Source organism: Pantherophis guttatus, chromosome 7 (genome assembly GCF_059756535.1).
Source record: "Pantherophis guttatus breed Tessera chromosome 7, ASM5975653v1, whole genome shotgun sequence".
NCBI classification, from domain to species: Eukaryota; Metazoa; Chordata; class Lepidosauria; order Squamata; family Colubridae; genus Pantherophis; species Pantherophis guttatus.
In genome coordinates, this window is record NC_142069.1 from 92501409 (window position 1) to 92521397 (window position 19989).

The 19989-nt window shown below is 44.8% G+C and overlaps 1 protein-coding gene across 1 annotated transcript in view; it reads left to right on the forward strand.

The window, feature by feature from the left end:
• Window positions 1–19989, forward strand: part of ELAPOR2 (endosome-lysosome associated apoptosis and autophagy regulator family member 2) — a 69716-nt gene that overhangs the window by 34198 nt on the left and 15529 nt on the right. The window contains exons 4-14 of the mRNA XM_034424853.3: window positions 521–668; window positions 2744–2830; window positions 5802–5907; window positions 7563–7715; window positions 9392–9480; window positions 11171–11351; window positions 13113–13241; window positions 13983–14073; window positions 15316–15418; window positions 16287–16424; window positions 17865–18128. Of these exons, the coding sequence (XP_034280744.2) occupies window positions 521–668; window positions 2744–2830; window positions 5802–5907; window positions 7563–7715; window positions 9392–9480; window positions 11171–11351; window positions 13113–13241; window positions 13983–14073; window positions 15316–15418; window positions 16287–16424; window positions 17865–18128 (1489 nt within the window). The remainder of the gene's footprint in view (window positions 1–520; window positions 669–2743; window positions 2831–5801; window positions 5908–7562; window positions 7716–9391; window positions 9481–11170; window positions 11352–13112; window positions 13242–13982; window positions 14074–15315; window positions 15419–16286; window positions 16425–17864; window positions 18129–19989) is intronic.

The following is a 19989-nucleotide window of genomic DNA, read 5'->3' on the forward strand; positions in this document are numbered from 1 at the left end:
ATTTTAAGATTGCATTCTTTAAAAAAACAAACTCCCTTCCGCCATTCCAGTAATTTAGTAAACAGCCTGTTGACATAGCCAAATAGATAATTAAATAAAGAGCCCATAAGTCAGGAGTGCCAAACACAAGATCTGCGGGCCGGATCCAGCCCACAATGTGGTCAGATCCAGCCCGCGCAGCCATCCTAGAAAATGTAAGTGGGCAGCCTGCGTGGCTTTGGCCTGGTCTACCCAATGCGAAGAGGAAACATGCCAACAGTTTGGGGAGTGGCATCAAGCTGGCTACGCCTACCCAATCAGACATTCCCACCAAGTTGACCACGCCCCCTGAGTGGCGTCAAGCTGGCCACACCCACCCAGTAGGCCACACCCATCCATCCCCCTCAAGGTCAACCACAGCCCTGATGCGACCCTCAATGAAATTGAGTTTGACACCCCTGCTGTAAGTTAACAGTTCCTGATATAGATATAAACCCGGCTGGGATAAGACAAGGCTTTGTTTCTCGTTATATTTCTCCAGATCTTCGTGGGCCCCTCGTGGGAATTACATTGAGTCCAACAGGGATGACTGCACCGTCTCTTTGATCTACACCGTCCACCTGAAGAAACCCGGCTCCGTCTTCTTCGAGTATCAGTATATTGATAACAACATCTTCTTTGAATTCTTTGTAAGGGAGAATTTCTGCACTAAATCCATCTTGAATTGACGCATGGTATTCCGAAACAGAGCCTAGGGAGGATAATTTTAAGATAGTTTATTGGCCTTCTCAGCGACATTTTTTTTAGGGCTTACGAAGACGTGATTCTCCCCCTACAATAAGACAGAGTCCTTACTCAGAGTTGCCTGATGTGATCCGATAGGCTGCAATTCTCCAAGATCTCTGAGGCTTTGATGTCCACCAGATAGGAAAAGTGGCCCACTCAATGACTACCGTAACTAAGAAACCTTGTAAGGCAAAATGTTGTAGACATCGGCTCTTTAAGAGCAAATTCACATGGTTTTGGGTGCTCTAGTTGTAGCCTGTGGCTTGGTTCCTCTTGTGCTTCATGATCAGGTTGAGATGGTTTGGAAGTTCTGATCGAACTGTGTAGACTCTAGGTCATTTTCTTGGCAACAATATGGAAGTGATTCCCCATTGCTTTTTTTCCCTTCTCTCTCTCTCTCTCTTTCCAACAATCTTGGAATTTCCAGTAAGATCACCATGTGAACTTACTGAACGTCGGAAGGGATGCTGCCTAGATCTGTGAGTGTTTGACTTGGCTGGATAAAATAAGGCCACTAATGGACCGGAAATAGCCGTTGGCTATTAAGCAGATAAAACCACTGGAAATATCAGCTTGAAACTTCCAGAGGTTCCTCTAGAAACATCTGAAGGGTCTCATCGTGGAGGTCCTGAGCCAAGATAGGCAGTGAGGGCCACGTAGGATGGACTTTGTAATACTTGAGAAACAGAATAGAATAGAGTCGGAAGGGACCTTGGAGGTCTTCTAGTCAAACAGGAGACCCTGGACCAGTGATGGTGAACCTTTTTGCCTTCATGTGCCAAAAGCAGGGGGGTCGCGCGCGCATGTGCCCACACCCATAATTCAATGTGCCCGAACCCCATGCATGCGCACACAACCCCCCCTCTCCGGTGCTCCCTCCGCTTTTGGCACGCGATGGCACGGTGGGCTTTCTTGGAGCCTAGGGAGGGCAAAAACGGCCTTCCCCACCCCCCCGGATGCCAGAAATGTCCTGTTTGCTGACTTCTGGGCCATTTCCGGCCTCCGGAGGGCCTCCAGTGGGGTGGGGAAGGCTGTTTTTGCCCTCCTCAGGCTCCTAGAAAGGCTCTGGAGCCTGGGGAGAACGAAAAAACGGGCCTTCCCCACCCCCCGGAGACCCTCCTTATGTTTCTGTTATATTTGGACATCTGACCATTAGAAGGACCCCATCTTTCAACACACGCTTGTTCTTGTTAAATGACACGGACAAAAGTGTTAGACATGGATGCCACAACTTAGTATATTTTCTCTCCCAAGCCAGTTGAACTGGTTAGTAACTTGTCTACTGAATAATACCGCTCAGGGATCTTAGCGTGATTATTGTAAAGTGATATTTTTTTTTGCAGTGTGACCTGGGTTCAAACCTCACATGAATCTAAAAAGCACAAATGCTGTTACACAGCAAAGGAATCTCACTGTAAATTAGCAAAGCTTTGCTTCGAATACGCATGCAATTTTTTTCACGAGGAAGAAGGACCACACAATGGTTTATGCAAACCATGGTTCTCTTACGTTCCCCTCTGTCCCCCATAAGTCCTCTGATTCTGTAAATAGGGTGATGGGACCTGTAGCTCACTTTATGACAGGGCAAGGATGATGGGATTGCAGGTAAAGATGGCATAAATTCTAATTGTTCGTTTGCCTTGATCGACAGCCTGGTAACTCCTGTTATTATTATTATTATTATTATTATTTTTAAAAATTTGATTTATATGCCGCCCTTCTCCGGAGACTCAGGGCGGCTTACAATGCGTTAAGCAATAGCCTTCATACTTTTGTATATTTATACAAAGTCAGCTTATTGCCCCCACAAACTTGGTCCTCAATTTACCTACCTTAGAAAGGATGGAAGGCTGAGTCAACCTTGAGCCTTGGCGAGATTCGAACCAGCAGTAATTGCAGGCAGCTGTGTTAATAACAGGGTGCTTTAGACCACTGTACTATCAAGGCTCTCTTGATCATTATTTTATTATTTTTTCAGATTCAAAACGACCAGTGCCAAGAGATGGACTCCACCAGTGATAAATGGGTGAAATTAACAGATAATGGAGAATGGGGTTCCTATTCGGTAAGTGTGACCTTATGTAGCTTCAGTTGAAAGTTGTTGGTTTTTTAGAGCGATTATGTTGAGCATCCCAAAGTGGTCCAAACTACATCTATTCCAAGATCAAAATGACTTAACTCTGGATCTGACCGTTTGGCTTGACGATGTTCCAGAATTTTAACAGTGACAAATTTAGTGGTCAGATGTTCTGACCTCAGACTGTTTTGATCTCAAAACCTTTCGTGGGTCTCTGTTACTTAATGGCCGAATAATGAAGTGCTAACAGCCCAAAAGGATATGGCTTTTTAAAAAAAATATATATTATTCATCCTTCCTTATTTTTTTCTTTCCTTGGTTCTCTGATGTTACCAGCAAATTCATGAAAATCCAGCAGTCACAACTTGGCTAATCTTAGTGAATAGTGAATAGGCCCACCTGTTCTCCAAAGCCTTTGAGGGCAGGATAAGAAGTAACGGGTGGAAGATCATTAAATAAAGGTCTAATCTAGAACTAACAATTAATTACCTGACAATTAATCAGTGGGATGGCTGATTTAGTTGTGGCTGCTCCATCACTGGAGGCTTTTAAGAAGAGACTGGACAGTCACCGGTCTGAAATGGTGTAGAGTCTCCTGCTTGATTTATTGAGCAGGGGGTTGGACTAGATGACCTCCAAAGTCCCTTCCAACTTTGTTATTCTGTTATCCTTCCTTCCTTCCTTCCTTCCTTCCTTCCTTCCTTCCTTCCTTCCTTCCTTCCTTCCTTCCTTCCCTCCCTCCCTCCCTTCCTCCCTCCCTCCCTCCCTTCCTTCCTTCCTTCCTTCCCTCCCTCCCTCCCTCCCTCCTTTCCTTCCTTCCTTCCTTCCTTCCTTCCTTCCCTCCCTCCCTCCCTCCCTCCCTCCCTCCCTCCCTCCCTCCCTCCCTTCCCTCCCTCCCTCCCTCCCTCCCTCCCTCCCTCCCTCCCTCCCTCCCTCCTTCCTTCCTTCCTTCCTTCCTTCCTTCCTTCCTTCCTTCCTTCCTTCCTTCCTTCTCCATCACTGGAGGTTTTAAAGAAGAGATTGGACAGCCACTTGTCTGAAATGGTATAGGGAAGGTCTTCTGCCTGAGCAGGGGGTTGGACTAGATGACCTCCAAGGTGCCTTCCAGCTCTGTTATTCTATTATTCTATGCATGGTCTCCCTTCTGCCGTTTCACCCGGATTGAAGGAAGCGGTGCAGCCACTAAATAACTAGGCTTATGCGTTACACTAAGTCACAAGATGGCTAGTGGTGCATTTCGTGACTTAGTGCCACAAACTGTTATGGTTGGTCACGGAAATTTGTACTGTAATGAGGCCAGTTGTTGCGGCTTTACTTTTACAATTTTTTTTTTAAATCCATGCCTTTGAACAATGTAATTGATCGATTAAAGCAGCATTTAAGTGAGGCCGCTGTAGTCTTTTTGTAAGGAGTCTCCTAGAGAACTCCCAATTTCCATACTCACAATAAAGCGAAGATTGAGATTGTGTGCCTGGTGTGGGTGTGTGGACTGTCTTCAGAACGGTGGAGAGAAACGTCGCATAAAATGCTCGGATATGTGAGACGGTGCATTTTAGTTACCCACCCTTTGCCTTATCACACGTGTAAACATTTCTGAGCAAACTCCAGGGCTGAACCAACAGGGTGAGGCTTTCCTTTTAGAAATGAACTCCTTTCCTCTGGGCTTGGGGTGTGGAAATTGTGTGTTCTTGTGCTGTCAAATTGCTTTCAAATTGGGTTGTCACTGTGTTTGGCTCTAGTTAGCTAATTCCTTCAAGGCACTTCAGCAAAACAAAGTGTGGTGACCCAAAAAACTCACATCAATCTCAGTGCTTCGTTATCAGTTCAAATGTATAATACTTTTCTTGTCAGGGTTTTTTCCTATGTAGCTCAAGTTGTTTTGTGTAGCCATAGTGGGTGATAGTGATTTGAGATATCACCCCACTATGGCTACAGCCCTGGTTCTGTGAAATCTCATTCACAAGTTTCTGGGCTTTTTATTTCTAGCTGACAAACAGCAACTCAGTTGCTGTTTCTCCCAAAGAGCAGCACTGAGTTGCTGTTTGCCAGCAAGAAACAAAAAGCCCAGAAACTTGTGAATGAGATTTCACAGAACTAGGGCTGTAGAACATCTTAGCTTACATAGGTAAAACCTGGCTAGAAAGAATATGCATGCATGCATGTATGTATGTATGTATGTATGTATGTATGTATGTATATTCTCTTCTACGAGCATTTGCTGGCCAGAGATTTATACTTTCCAGGAAAAAGCTTGACTAAAAGACTAGACTAGCGCTCCATGGCATAGGACCCGGGTACCTTCGAGACCGACTTCTGCCACCAATAGCCTCCCACCGACCAGTCCGCTCCCACAGAGAGGGTCTCCTCAGGGTGCCTTCGGCCAAGTTATGTCGGCTGGCGACACCCAGGGGGAGGGCCTTCTCTGTGGGAGCCCCAGCCCTGTGGAACGAACTGCCCCCGGAAATACGTAAGATCCCCGACCTCCGGGTATTTTGCTGTGCACTGAAGACCCTGTTGTTCCGCCAGGCCGGGCTATCAACATAATAATTTTAAATTGGGGTATTTTAAATTTCTGGGGTTTTAAATGGAGCCAAATTTATTTAATAATTTTAAATTTTAAATTGATGTCTGTCTTGTGTTTTTAAATAGGCTGTACACCGCCCTGAGTCCTTCGGGAGAAGGGCGGTATAGAAATAAAATTATTATTATTATTATTATTATTATTATTATTATTATTATTATTATTATTATTATTATTATTATTATTTTTAGACAATCACCTGTCTGGAATGCTTGAGCAGGGGGTTGGACTACATGACCTCTAAGGTCCCTTCCAGCTCTCTTGTGATTGATTGATTGATTGGCCTCTTTCTCTTCCATCCAGTCTGTGCTGTGCTTAGTTTGTGTTAACGTGAGTCTGTCTGGAGTCCTAATCGTGTTATTCCTTTCTTCCTTTCAGGTAACGCTGAAATCAGGAACGAATATCTTGTACTGGAGAACCACGGGGATCCTGATGGGGTCGCAGGTGGTAAAGCCCATCCTTCTGAAAAACATCACAATCGAAGGTGACCATTTTCAGTGCATCAATGCGACAATTTTGTTTTGATTGCAAGGAACACTCTTGTCTTGTAGTCACAGCTCTTGCCACTTTTAGGATACTTAAAACAGTTCTATTCTGCTTTTCTTAAAAAAATCAAAAAATGAATCATGCAAAACCGGTCGTAAAAACACCTTGATTGTAAATGCATTTCTTCAAGGAAAGCCAATGGCAGAAAAAAAAAATAATAACCAGGGGGAGAGGATTAAATCAAAACGCAAAAAAATAGAAATTAAAAATCGGGAGGCCTTGAGTGACACTTGAAAATTTGTGCCTTTGGATACAAAGAGTTACTCTGAAAAACTCTTTGTATGCAAAGGCAAAAATTTTCATGAGGCTCAGCTCAGCCAATCAGCTGCATAGCTGGTGGATGGGACACCAACAGGAAACCCCCAAGTTGAAAAGGAATCCTTTAAAAAAGTAAAAATAATAATAATAATTTTTAAAATCATGGAAAAAGAAACTATCTATTTCTATCTTGTGGCCAGGCAAACAATATAGATAAGTTCATGGAGACTCCAGGAATTTAGATCAGATTGTGAGAATGTTTATCTTTGCAGCTGGAATAGGGGATGTATAGGAAAAGACTTAAAATGAAAATGTGAAGTTTCTGATTTCTTATTCTTACTTTCTTACTTATTCTTACTTTACATCTCTCTGAGGGAGATGGGGCGTTAAGAAATAGGGAATATAAATAAATATTTGCAGTGGCATTTTTTTAAAAAATGTATACTAGTTGGGTTAGTATATAGCAGTTTGGTGGGTGAGTTAGTTACTAGGAAAACAGTGACACCTGCTGGATAGAAGCGAATCCGCAGGGAAAATAGTAGCTTGATTAAGAATTCAGGTGAGTGAAAAATTAAAATTCACATGAGGTTAACGCATGAGTTATAGAACAATAGATGGAGTAATATCATTACACAAAATGGTCCCTCTTTTGTAGAACAGCAAGAAAAAAATGCATTGGGTGGGAAAAGAATTATAGTTTTTCATTTATGTGTAATTTGTAAATTGTGTAAATTTTATTGTTAGAATAGGAGAGCGCTCTGCAAATGTGTTGATTGCAGCCTATGAAATGGATTACACAAGGATTTTTTTCCCCAAGATGTTTTGGGAGAGGCAAAATCCCATCTAAGAGATAAGCGGCCCTTTCTGCATGCCTGTCTCCCAGGAATTTCCCTTCCTCCCACCTCCTTTTTAAAAACCTCTCGCCAAACTTTTGAGTGAAAGTTGACACCGAAGAAGACACGCATCCCTAGGTGTCAAAGGAATTCACAGAATTTTATCCTTCAGCTGTCATTTTATATGTGAGCCCTTTGAACACTTGAAGCTTTTAAAAGAAAGTAGATCTGTTATTTGTGTTCAGTTTTTTAATACATCCTCCACTGTTTAGACTTGAGTATAAAGAGGCTTTATACTGGCTAATCCAAGAAAGTTCTAGGTAAATAAAATTCTGAATTTTGTAGCTGAACAGGGATTGAAACCCAGATAATCTTGCTCCAATCCAGCATTATGCACTCCAAAATACCCTCATACGTACACACACCTCCATTGTTGCAATTGGAAGCAAGCTACTTCTGGGTTGGTTGTGTACTTTCTAAATGGCTCTGTCTTGTTTTGCAGGGGTGGCCTACACGTCTGAATGCTTTCCCTGCAAACCGGGCACCTTTAGCAACAAATCAGGTTCCTCCCTGTGCGAAATCTGTCCAAGAAACACCTACTCAGAAAAAGGGGCCAAGGAATGCACGAAGTGTCCAGAAGCCACCCATTACTCAGGTACTTTCCCTTCGCCAAGGAAGCACCGGACGGACAGAGATGCCCCCTCAAAGCGAAGGAAGATTCAGAGATTAGAGACCCACTTTTTATGAAGGCAGCTCTAAGAACTCGTAGCCAGACAGAGAAGCACTTTGTAAGCATGGAGGCCTTTGTGATGTGATATTAAGTAAGAAAGGTCATTAATGTTGCATGTTCAGAAGTTTGCATGAATGAAGGGGCATCATAGAACATAGCATGATGAGAGTTGGCAGGGACCTCAGAGGTCTTCTAGTCCAGCTCCCAGCTTAAGACAAGAGCCTTAGACTGTCCCAGCCAAATGGTTGTCCAGTCTATTTTTGAAAACCTCCAGTCCTGGGGCATCCACAACTCTGGGAGGCAAGCTATTCCATGGATTAATTGGGCAGATGTTACCGTATATTAATGCCGTTACTTGGTGGGATGCAAGCCAAGAACCAGGCCCCTTAGTGCCACCAGGCACTAAGGGGCCTGGTGGCTCAGCAGACTGATAGCATTGTGATTAACACCAGCTGTCTGCAAATACTGTAAGTTCGAACCTCACCAGGCTCAAGGTTGACTCAGCCTTCCATCCTTTCTAAGGTAGGTAAAATGAGGACCCAGTTTGTGGGGGCAGTAAACTGACTTTGTATAAAATACACAAAAGTATGAAGGTTATTGCTTAACGCACTGTAAGCCGCCCTGAGTCTCCGGAGAAGGACGGCATATAAATAAATAAATAAAAAAAGAATGGAATACACACCTAGAGGGATTTAAATTGTTTAAAAGAAACAGACCTAATAAAAGAGGAGGTAGAGTTGCACTCTATGTCAGAATTGACTACATTTCTACAGAACTACAGCAGGACAATGATGAAATAGATTTGTGTCAATATAAAAGGAAAAAAGAATTGTATTGCCATAGATGTATTCTACAGGCCACCCAACCATGCAGAATAGATGAACTTTTTGCTAGTCAGTTAACTAAGTTATGTAGGAAGCCCACTGCAATAGTAATGAGGGACTTTAACTACTCTGACATCAACTGGGAGACAAACTCTGCACCTAATGGAAGATCAAAGACATTATTCTGTCACTTATTTGCACTATCAGATTTTTTTCACCCTTATTTCTAAGTTGGATCTCTCTTGCTCAAGCTTCCACCCGTTGCTTCTTGTCCTGCTCTCTGGTGTCATAGAGAATGGGTCAATCCCCTCTTCTTTATGATGGCCCCACAAGTCCTGGAAGACAGCTACATGCCCCCCCCCATAACCCTTCTCTTCATAAATAAAGTTGCCTCGAGAGACAGCTAAAGAGAATCTGCTTTCCAGATTTATTGTAACCAAAATAGCAGGCAAACAAAGAGAGCCAACCTAGAAATAAAGAGAAATCTCCCGTCAGTGAGAACAATTAACCAGTGGAACTGCTTGCCTCCAGAAGTTGTGGCTGCTCCATCAGAGGAGGCTTTCAAGAAGAGATTGGACAACCCCTTGTCTGGAAAGGCATAGGGTTCTCCTGTTTGAGCAGGGGGTTGGTCTAGAAGACCTCCGAGGTCCCTCCCAGCTCTGTCATCCTGGCTCTTGCTTCTCCCCCAGTGGAAGAAAAAAACCCCACCTTCGGTATTTCATGTCTCATGTCTTGCCAGGCAAGGTGGGCCTCACGCTTCATGTCTTTTGCTTTCAGATGAAGGATCAGGCCAATGTCTGGAACGCCTTCCTTGCTCCAACAAGGACTTTTTCCAAATCCATACTCCGTGCGATTCGGAAGGAAAAGTGAGTTGCCGTCCCTTCCCCTGCTCCCAATCCTAAATCTTCCCAATCGGTTTAAAATGGGGAGATGGCAGTGGGTCAGATGTCAGAAGTCTCCACTCAGGAGCGTCTGAAGGCTGCTCCTCCTTTGACCAGGGATTGGCTCCTGGGTGTCAAAGTCCTTGGCTGGGCTGAAATCTGCGTTTGTCCTTTCTGGACCGGGACGCCTTGCGCACGGTCACTCATGCCCTTGTTACCTCCCGGCTGGACTATTGTAATGTTCTCTACATGGGGCTCCCCTTGAAGAACACTCGGAGGCTCCAGCTGGTCCAGAATGCGGCCGCGCGGGTGGTTATGGGCGCAACTCTTTGTGCCCGCGTGACACCCCTCCTGCGCGAGCTGCACTGGCTCCCAGTGGTCTTCCGGGTGTGATTCAAGGTGTTGGTTACCACCTTTAAAGCGCTCCATGGCACAGGACCCGGGTACCTTCGAGACCGTCTTCTGCCACCAATAGCCTCCCGCCGACCAGTCCGCTCCCACAGAGAGGGTCTCCTCAGGGTGCCATCGGCCAAGTTATGTCGGCTGGCGACACCCAGGGGGAGGGCCTTCTCTGTGGGAGCCCCAGCCCTGTGGAATGAACTGCCCCCGGAAATACGCAAGATCTCCGACCTCCGGGTGTTTCGCTGCGCACTCAAGACCCTGTTGTTCCGCCAGGCAGGGCTATCAACATAATAATTTTAAATTGGAGTATTTTAAATTTTTGGGGTTTTAAATCGGCCAAATCTATTTAATTATTTTAATTTTTAATTATTGTTGTGTCTTGTGTTTTTAAATTGGCTGAACACCGCCCTGAGTCCTTCGGGAGAAGGGCGGTATAGAAATAAAATTATTTAAATTTAAATTTATTTAAATAAATTTATTTATTTTACAAGAGTAAAATGGTTTCAAATGCCTTGGAGGTAGATTTTTATTTTTATTTATTTTATTTTATTTTATTTTATTTATTTCGAATTTATATACCGCACCTTCTCCCGAGGGTCTCAGGGCGGTGTACAGCCAGATAAAAACATACAATACAAACATTAAAAACAATTAAAAGGATATATATTAATTTGGCCCCAATTTAAGATAACAAGATGGGCCCAGTGTCAAATGTCATGGCAGAAAAGCAGTCCATGCCCAGCCAGGTTGCTCATTCTTGATGTCACCAATAGAAGGGAAGATTTGTAGCTCAGGGTTGGACAGTGCTTCTCTCTCCGAAGATCAGTTGTGCTTTAGAAGCTTTTTTTTTAAATCCCCAAGCAGGGGATAAAAAACAGCAAATTAAGGTGCTGAAGCTGACCAGACTAAGGACGCTAGCCAGATGAATACCTGGTAGGCCAATATTTTTTTTCCTCCCCAAAAACTAAGCTGCGTCTTATACTCCGGTGGGTCTTATACTCCGAAAAATACGGTACTTTTAATTAGGTGAAAATGGTGGGAATATTCAGAGTCGGTTTTCACCAAGTCTGTGCCAATATGACATACCCAGTAAACGTATTCTTTGAGGAATATACTTGCATCAGAGTTTTCGTTTGCTATGGGTATGTGACTTGGACCCTTGACAGTTGCTTCGTTCCCTTGCTTTCTTTCTTCTTCCAGCTGTGCCTACCTGACTGTCCATCTTTCTTAAGCATATCAGTCTTTCTTTGCTTCTGTGTCTTCTCGTTTTCAGACCCAGATCATGTACAAATGGGTGGAGCCCAAGATCTGCCAAGAGGACGTCTCCGAAGCGGTGAAGCTCCCTCCTTCAGGAGAGAAGAAAGAATGTCCACCTTGCAACCCTGGTTTCTACAACAACGGCTCGTCATTCTGCACTCCGTGTCCACCGGGGATGTTTTCTAATGGAAATCAGGGTATGAGAAACTGACCGGGGATGGAAACTCTGGATTAGTAATAGAAGCCCTTGCTTTTATTTGAGGTAGTGTTAGTGGTGGTACCCATACATCCTCCTCTCTATGAACTCAGACTGTGATATATATACAACACGGATCTTGAAGGATCTTCTGTCTCTTAAAAATGGGGAAACTCATTTAATCAGAGGCAAAACAGGCAGGAAACTATCAGAGTTTCTTGCAAAAATCAAATCCAGAAGCACACACAGATATTGATTCAGCTGGATTCATTAACTTCTTTATATACATAATAACAGATGAAGTATTTACAATACCGATATAGATTCTTCTTCAACGTAGTAGCAGTTACAACACAAGGCAGGAGAGAACAGTTAGTTTCATTTCAGCAGAGCAGACTAGTTCACACACAAACTGGTTTCAGTTTCGTTTCTCAGCACAGACTCAGAAGCTGCAGACTAAGACATGCCCTGGTTCCAGTCTGTCTCAGCTCCCAATTGGCTGACTTAGTTGCTATGCCTATTCATTGGCTGACCTTGTTATCCTGTCTCTGCCAGTTCATGAATAATCTGACAGAAACTAGACTGGATGAATTAATTTGACTTTATTGTAAGGCTACGTTAACAGAACCTGGCACGTCTGAAGGTACAAGCTTCTTGCTTCCAGTTTTAAGTGATTGGTTCATTAGGGCGGGTCCTTCTTAAGGATCTTTCTCTGGCCCTGAAGCCCTGGAGGCTCCCTTTAGTGCCAACTTCCTCTCGATCGTCTAAGGCAGAATATCGTAGGCTGTTTTCTGACCCAATGTGTCTATTGAGTAGTACAAGGCCCTCATGCAAGGGGAGCATCACGCTTTCCGAAATGATGAAGGCTGTGTTAACTGAAAGATAGCTGGCCTTGGAATAATCGAAGCAGGTTCATCCACGAAGGTCTGTGTCAAGATGCCACCCACAACCATGTGATCTGTGTGGCTTGTGTAAAAAAAAAGAGGACAGAGCTTTGATTCCATGGTTGCAACCATCCTCTTGAAATTTTTCATTCTCTCTCTGTGGGGGCATATAGACTGGGGTGGGGCTGTTTTTGTTTTTACGGTGCCTATTAAAACAGTTTGTTTTAAAAATCAAGGGTTTTTTGGGTGGGGGGATTGTTCTGACCCAGCTCCCCAAACATGACAAACCCTCTGAAGTGAACTCAAAGATTCCTTTAATTAGGAGCGCCAGCAGCCCCGGCAAAAAGTCTCTCTCTCCCTCACAGCGGGCTAACAAGTCCATCTGCCACGTCTATTCATCTCTGCCCCCTGCCTTTTATCCCCAGAGCTAGGGTGCACCGGTGCTAGCAGCGGTGGGTCTTCCTTCCCAAGGACCGGCTATAGATTTCCTCTCCTCTCCTCTCCTCTCCTCTCCTCTCCTCTCCTCTCCTCTCCTCTCCTCTCCTCTCCTCTCCTCTCTCCTCTCTCCTCTCCTCTGACTTCTGCACATCAGTGCATCAGGCACTGGACCCAGCTGCTTCTCCTCTTCCTCATTAGCCACCTCCAGAGCTGGGGGCTGTTGACTCTCCATCTGAGGGCTGACGGACGGCCCAGGCTCCATCTCTCTCTCTCTCTCTCTGCCAGCTCCATTCCCTCTTCCCCCTTGGAGCTCTCAGGTTGCCCTGATGCTGGCCCTGACTCCCACGCCTCCTCCTCCTCCTCTGATTCGGCTGCTGGAGGGGCTGGTGGCCGACAGTCCACAACAGGAATATCTTAATTCTCGTCTCCTCCTTCTTTAGACTGCAAGGCCTGTCCTGCTGGCACCGAGCCAGTGCTTGGACTGGAATACAAGTGGTGGAATATGCTGCCACTCAACATGAAGACTTCCTGCTTCAATGTTGGGAACTCCAAATGCGATGGGATGAATGGTGAGCTGACCTTTATATTACATTTCCCGTCTCTACCTTCCTGTTGCTTCAGGCCCTGCAAGAGATGTTGGGTGAGCAAGGATCAAACCAAGCGTAGCGTTTCCTACAACATCAAGAACTCGGTCTGTGCTTTCGTCTTAACAGGAGATAAGGATTTAGCTGTTCTCCAAGACTGGAGGACATTTTCTCCTAAGCTCGAACCTTCACCCAAGGTTCAGCTGTGTGGTTAGGAAAAGCACATCCAATCGAGAGCAAAGGAAGAAATTCCATCCAAGGAACTCGGCAGTCCCTGGCAGAGGAGAAAGTTACAGCCAAGATGCAGCCCTTGTTTTTAAGGTGAGAAATGGGCCTGCTATGCCTCTCAGAGACTTCAAGCTCCCATTTCTTCTCTTAAAAAGTCCACAACAATTTCCCTAAATTGACTCCACCCATTCTGGAGGTTCATGGCATCTTCAAGTTGTCTCTTGTGGCCCTTTTGGTGGCCAGAAGCTTGGAGATGTCCTCTGCTTGGACCTCTGGCAAGTTGGATCATTTGCATGATCAGCGATTCCTCTTCATACCAGCTTGGCAATGTTCCTTGAAGGCTACCATAGCAAGCTGTAGTTTCTGTGCCTACGGGCAAGGGAAGTGTGTCTCTCTGTGTGTTTGTGTAAACAAAAGTGATTGGATTTAGGGGAGATTTGTTTCCATTTTCAAAATTACGGCTGGTCTATCTTTAGACGGGGCTTTTATTTTTTTCAGGCTGGGAAGTTGCTGGTGACCACATCCGGAGCGGAGCAGGAGGCACAGATAACGACTATCTCATTGTGAACCTTCACGTACCTGGATTTAAGTAAGGAATCCTGCCGTATCTGATGGGCCTGGCGAGGGGCTTGTGTCCTGATCCTTTAGCCTGCTCTCAGGTGGAGCCTGCCAAACCTGGGTGGGAGGCCGTGGGGGTCCTTGTTGCAGTCGGCTTTGTCTCTGCGTTAAGAAGCAGGATTTCTTTTTTAATATGTTTTTATTTTATTAGTTTAGACTCTAAAATACAAAAATACGGGGAAAAAAAACCAGTAGGAAAATAAGGAAGGGAGAAGGGAAGGGAAAAGTGTAGGAAAAAGGGGAAAAAAAGAAAGAAAAGGTGTTGAATTCTGACTCCCTGTGATGCAGTAGAATAAGATAATAGCATCAAACCTCAATTTTTTTACTTTTCCATAGCAACAACAACTAGCCATTTCTATAACAACAAGCCTATTTAATCGGTAAAACCCAAAATCAAAGTTTCAGGTTTTTTCCACCTCAAGCACAAAGTCCAGAGGTAGTTTCCAAGTAGAAACAAAAGTAATTGTGGTGTTTTTTTTTCTTTAATAAGAAACATAATTTCTGAAACTCAACCTTGATAAGGTAAAGTACAAATAGCATAACATGCTTTATGTGACAATATATACATATATAAAATTAACAGTTCATTGCAGGCACCAAACAGGCTCTGTTTTAAGGTTGTCCAACCTTGGCAACTTTAAGACTTGTGGACTTCATCAGGATCTTTTGACACACATGAGTTCGGTCTTAAATTTAGGAAGAGGAAATAAAGATCCTTTATTAGTTTAGTAAAAAAAAAAAGAAGAAGAGAAAATGGAACAAAAATAGGCCGCACAAGGCTAAAGATGCTCAACTTTTTTTAAAATGAGAAATCCAATACTGAGTTTTAGATGAGCAAACTAATGAACAGCAAGATATTCCAAAGGTCCTTTTTTTTCAAGAGGCAGCTGGACTTTCTGGTTTTTCTTTGAAGACGTTTCGCTTCTCATCCAAGAAGCTTCTTCAGTTCTGAGCTTCTTCACCTCTGAGCTCTGAGCCGAAGAAGCTCCTTTGGATGAGAAGCGAAACGTCTTCAAAAGAAAAATCCAGAAAATCCAGTTGCCTCTTGAAAAAAAAGCACCTTTGGGACAAACGTGACCTGGAGGACGGAGTATCTCCATAGGCAAACAGCAAGATGGGCTTTTCGTTTCTTTGGACCTTAAGTGGCAAGTTGTTTTGAAAGGACTCTGTCTCGGAGCACCTGGCAACTCATCCCTTCCGCTCTGTTGAACAGGCCTCCCACATCGGTAACAGGAGCGACCGGCTCAGAACTTGGACGCATCACGTTCGTGTTTGAGACCATTTGCTCTGCCGACTGTGTGCTCTACTTCATGGTGGTAAGTGAGGAGGATCCACTGAGGACCACTGCGTGCGGCCTTCCTCCCAGCCGCTCTCATTCCTAAGCAGGAACCTTCTGGGTGGCAGTGATGGATGCCATCCCTTCAGGGGTGGTAGAAGAGAGAACTTCACCCTTGCTGACCTCTGTCCTCAGTCCTAGATAAGTGTTAAGGATATTGTTGTTGTGTTACCAACCAGCAGAGTGTAGAGCACAGAGAAACGTTGCTGAGAGCAATGAATAAGAGATGTGCAAACTGGTTTATCAAAAGTTTACTTTATAGTGAAAAAACAATCTCATAGTCTTTAAATCAATCCAAGTCTTTGCCAGTTAAATCAGTCCAGTGATACAGAAACTCTTCTTACCACACAAACAGTAGTTGGTTAGAATAACAAACTCACTCTGGTTCACAAACCACGATGGTAGCAGATCCATCCAACGATGATAGCTCAATGACAGCAACTCCATACACAATGGTAGCTTATCATCAACTGAATACTTTACAGTACCTCTCTTAAATACGTTCACAACTAATTACAGCATGACTCAGCATTACAATGAATCAGCAGGAAAGCTTTAAAGTCACACAATACATATCCATATTAAAGTCACAGAACACATATATTGCCTGGACAACTTGTTAGGCTCAAACCATATCCTAACAATAAGCAACCTTGACACCTCCTGTTCTTAAAAGGGAACTCATCCCTCCTGGTATTAAAATTCATTACCATACGAAGTAACGTCACCAGAAAAGGTTTCCTTTCCCTGGAACAGTTGACCCAATCCTGCCAACCTTATCCAACAGCCTCAGTTCCGCTACCTAACGTGCGATTTCTTGGTGTTTTTTTGGGTGGGTTGCCTTTCAGGACATCAACAAGAAGAGCACCAACGTGGTGGAGTCGTGGAGTGGGGCTAAGGGCAAGCAGTCGTACGCCCACCTCATTTCCAAGAACGCTTCCTTCACCTTCACCTGGGCTTTCCAAAGAACCAACCAAGGCCAAGATGTAAGTCCCACCAATCCTTTCGGTCAAAATAAAGCTCTTTTTTTTTTTAAGCTATGAAACAAACCTTTGTTTACAGTTTTCAAAGAGCTAGCAAACTCTAATCCCCAAGCATTACGATTACAGGGGGGCCTTGACTTAGGACCACAATGGAGCCCAGCATTTCTGTTGTTGAGTCAGACATTGGTTAAGTGAGTTTTGCCCCGTTTTACGACCATTCTTCTCTCGGTTGTTAAGTGAATCATCGCTGTTGATAAGTTAGTAACCCGGTTGTTAAGTGAAGCCGTCTTCCCCCTTGATTTTGCCTCGTCAGAAGGTCACAAAAGGGGATCACATGACCCCGGGACACTGCCACCGTCATAAATATGAACCAGTTGCTTCAAAGGTCATAAGTGTGAAACATGGTCATAAATGCCTTTTCTCAGGGCCATGTAACTTTGAACACAGACCATCAAAGACACCACAGTCCTCTCGTCCATCTCCTTCTCCTTTCTCTTCTTCCTCTCCTCTTCTTAGTTTTCCTCCTCCTCCTCCTTTTCTTCTCCTTCTCCTTCTCCTCTTCTCCTCCTCCTCCATTCTCTTCTTCCTCTCCCCCTCTTAATTTTCCTCCTCCTCCTTTCTCTTCTTCCTCTCGTCTTCTTACTTTTCCTCCTCCTCCTCTCCTTCTCCTTCTCCTTCTCCTTCTCCTTCTCCTTCTCCTTCTCCTTCTCCTTCTCCTTCTCCTTCTCCTTCTCCTCCTTCTCCTCTTCTTCCTTTCTCTTCTTCCTCTCCTTAGTTTTCCTCTTCCTTTCTCTTCTTCCTCCTTCCTCCTCCTCCCCACTCCTCTTCTTCTTCTCCTTCTCCTCCTCCTCCTCCGTTCTCTGCTTCCTCTCCTCTTAATTTTCCTCCTCCTTCTCCTCCTCTTCCTTTCTCTTCTTCCTCTTCTCCTCTTAGTTTTCCTCCTCCTCTTCTTCTCGTTCTCCGTCTCTTCCTTCTCCTTTCTCCTTCTCCTCCTCCTCTTCCTTTCTCTTCTTCCTCTCCTTAGTTTCCTCTTCCTTTCTCTTCCTCCTCCTCTTCCTCCTTCTCCTTGCTCCTCCTCCCCCCTCCTCCTCTTCCTCCTCCTCCTCCCTCCTCCTCGCCCTCCTCCCTCCTCCTCCTCCCCCTCCTTTCTGCAAACTCCACTCCCTTCTAGCACCGATTATGTTCCCCAGTGGGAGAATGAACCATCTGCAAGCTCAGAAGTCACCAAGGAGCCCAGACTTCAACCTCCAGCTACAAATATTCTCTTCTCTTGGTAATGACTGAAGTGGAGGTGTTACAAATGGCTCTTTATTTATCTGAGTGTAGCATTTCTTAGATGATGATCACGATGACAACGATAGACAAGATGGAAAAGTGATGCATTTAATGGGTCTTAATGGTCTCTCTCTCTCTCTCCTTTTTTTTTTGGATTGTTTCTTTCAGAACAGGAAGCTGATCAATGACGTGGCCAAGATCTACTCGATCACTGTGAGCAATGCAGTCGACGGAGTGGCCTCCTCCTGCCGGGCCTGTGCCATTGGCATAGAACAGTCCGGCTCCTCCTGCGTCCCTTGCCCTCTTGGGCACTACATAGAGAAGGAAACCAACCAGTGCCAGGCATGCCCTCCCAATACATACCTCTCCATCCACCAGGCCTACGGGGAAGAAGCCTGCGTCCCTTGTGGGCCTGGCAGCCAAAGCACCAAGGTAAAGTCAGAAATGTTCGACTTTGAAATAAATGTGATTAGATCAGTGGCTTGTCTAGATCAGGGTGTGTCCAATCCTTGTCCATCACCAAGTCTCCCTGAGCTCTCTCTTTGTTAGACCAAACTTACTAGTTCCCTTAGCCGTTCCTCATGCAATTTGACCCTGATCATCTTGGTTGCTTTTCTCTGCCCTCTTTTTCTAGAGTCTCGGTTCCTTTCCTGCATCATGGTCACGAGAACCGGATGCGATATTCCAAGTGTGGCTTCATTGAGGCAGTGCAGAGTGGCCCCATCACTTCCCGTGACCTTGATACCATCCCTTGTTCTGACCCAGCCTTTGCAAGTAATGCTAAGCCGTTTACTCGCGAGTAAAACAAACCCCATTTTATAATGGCAGTAACGGTCTTTCGTTCACAGGGATAAACAAAATATCAAGCGTAATTCGTCCCAACAAACCTGGGTTTAGCCAAGGAATCTGAATGGCTTGCTGTGTCCTAGAAAGGAATGATTGTCTGTGACAACCGGCCCCTCCCAATCCCCTCCTATTTATTTCCCAGCCAGGGAGGCGCTTTGCTAACATCTGCATTTGCCTTTCCCTGAGAGCCGGCTTATTGCTTTCCTTTGCTCTCCTCTCCTCTCTACGCATCTGTGCATCTGGGATGGGCCCCATCTGTTCCTCCCCCTCACTCAGCTCAGGCCCTGAAGGCAGCTGCCTCTCCACCTGTGGGCAGACAGAATGCCCCGACTCTGCCTCTGTCTCGGATGCTGTTTCCTTATTAGAGCCTTTCAAAGGCTCCGAAGCTGGACCAGGCCCTTCCTCAACCTCCTCCTCGTCTGACTCTGCAGCTAGCTCTGCTGGCAGCCGACGGGCTGCAACATCCCTCAGTTGATGTAGCCTAGGAGTGCGTTGGCTTTTTTCTTTTTTTTTTTTTAGCAACTGTGGCACACAGCTGACTTAAGCAGTTGTAAACCAACTCACGTTTCCAGAGATTAGAGAAGAGTTATCTTCTTTCTCTTTTCTCGTCAAAGCTTTACCTAGTCATGCCAGAAACTTTCAAGAACTCATTCATCTCTCTTAAATGATCAAAGGCCTGGAGACTAAAACGTATGAGGAAGGGTTGCAGGAATTGGGTATGGGTAGTCTAGAGAGAACATGAAGAATGGCTGCAGGTTTTGGGTTTGGCCAGTCTAGAGAAAAGAAGGACTAGAGGGGACAAGATAGCAGTCTTCCAGTGTTTGAGGGGCTGCCATGGGTCAGCTTATTTTCCAAAAGCACCAGAAGGCAGGACAAGAAACAATGGATGGGAACTAATCAAGGAGAGAAGCAACCTGGAATTAAGGAGAAACTTCCTGACACTGAAGGACAATCAGCCAGTGGATTGGCCTCCAGAAGTTGTGGGTGATCCATCAGTGGAGGTTTTTAAGAAGAGACTGGACAGCTACCTGCCTGAAAGGGGATAGGATCTCCTGCTTGAGCAGTGTGTTGGACTAGAAGGTCCCTTCAAGCTCTATTCTGATTGATTGATTGATTCTCTTACTGCAAAGTACAAGGAGATGATAATAGTCCCTTCTTTGGTCAACTTCAGGATATAGAACTTTCAGTGAGCTACAATTCCCAATACACCCAGCCCCTGCATGATGAATAGGAAGGAAGAAATGCTGGAAGTTATAGCTTATGAGTGTCTGGAAGCTGTTGGTGTCACCTTTTCTGATCTACCCCTTCATAATGATCCCTACAGCTGTCCCGAAGGTGATTTTTCAGGAGGCAACTGGACTTCCTTGTTTTTTCTTTTGAAGACATTTCACTTCTCATCCAAGAAGCTTCTTCAGCTCTGACTGGATGGAGGGGAATGGAAGGATTT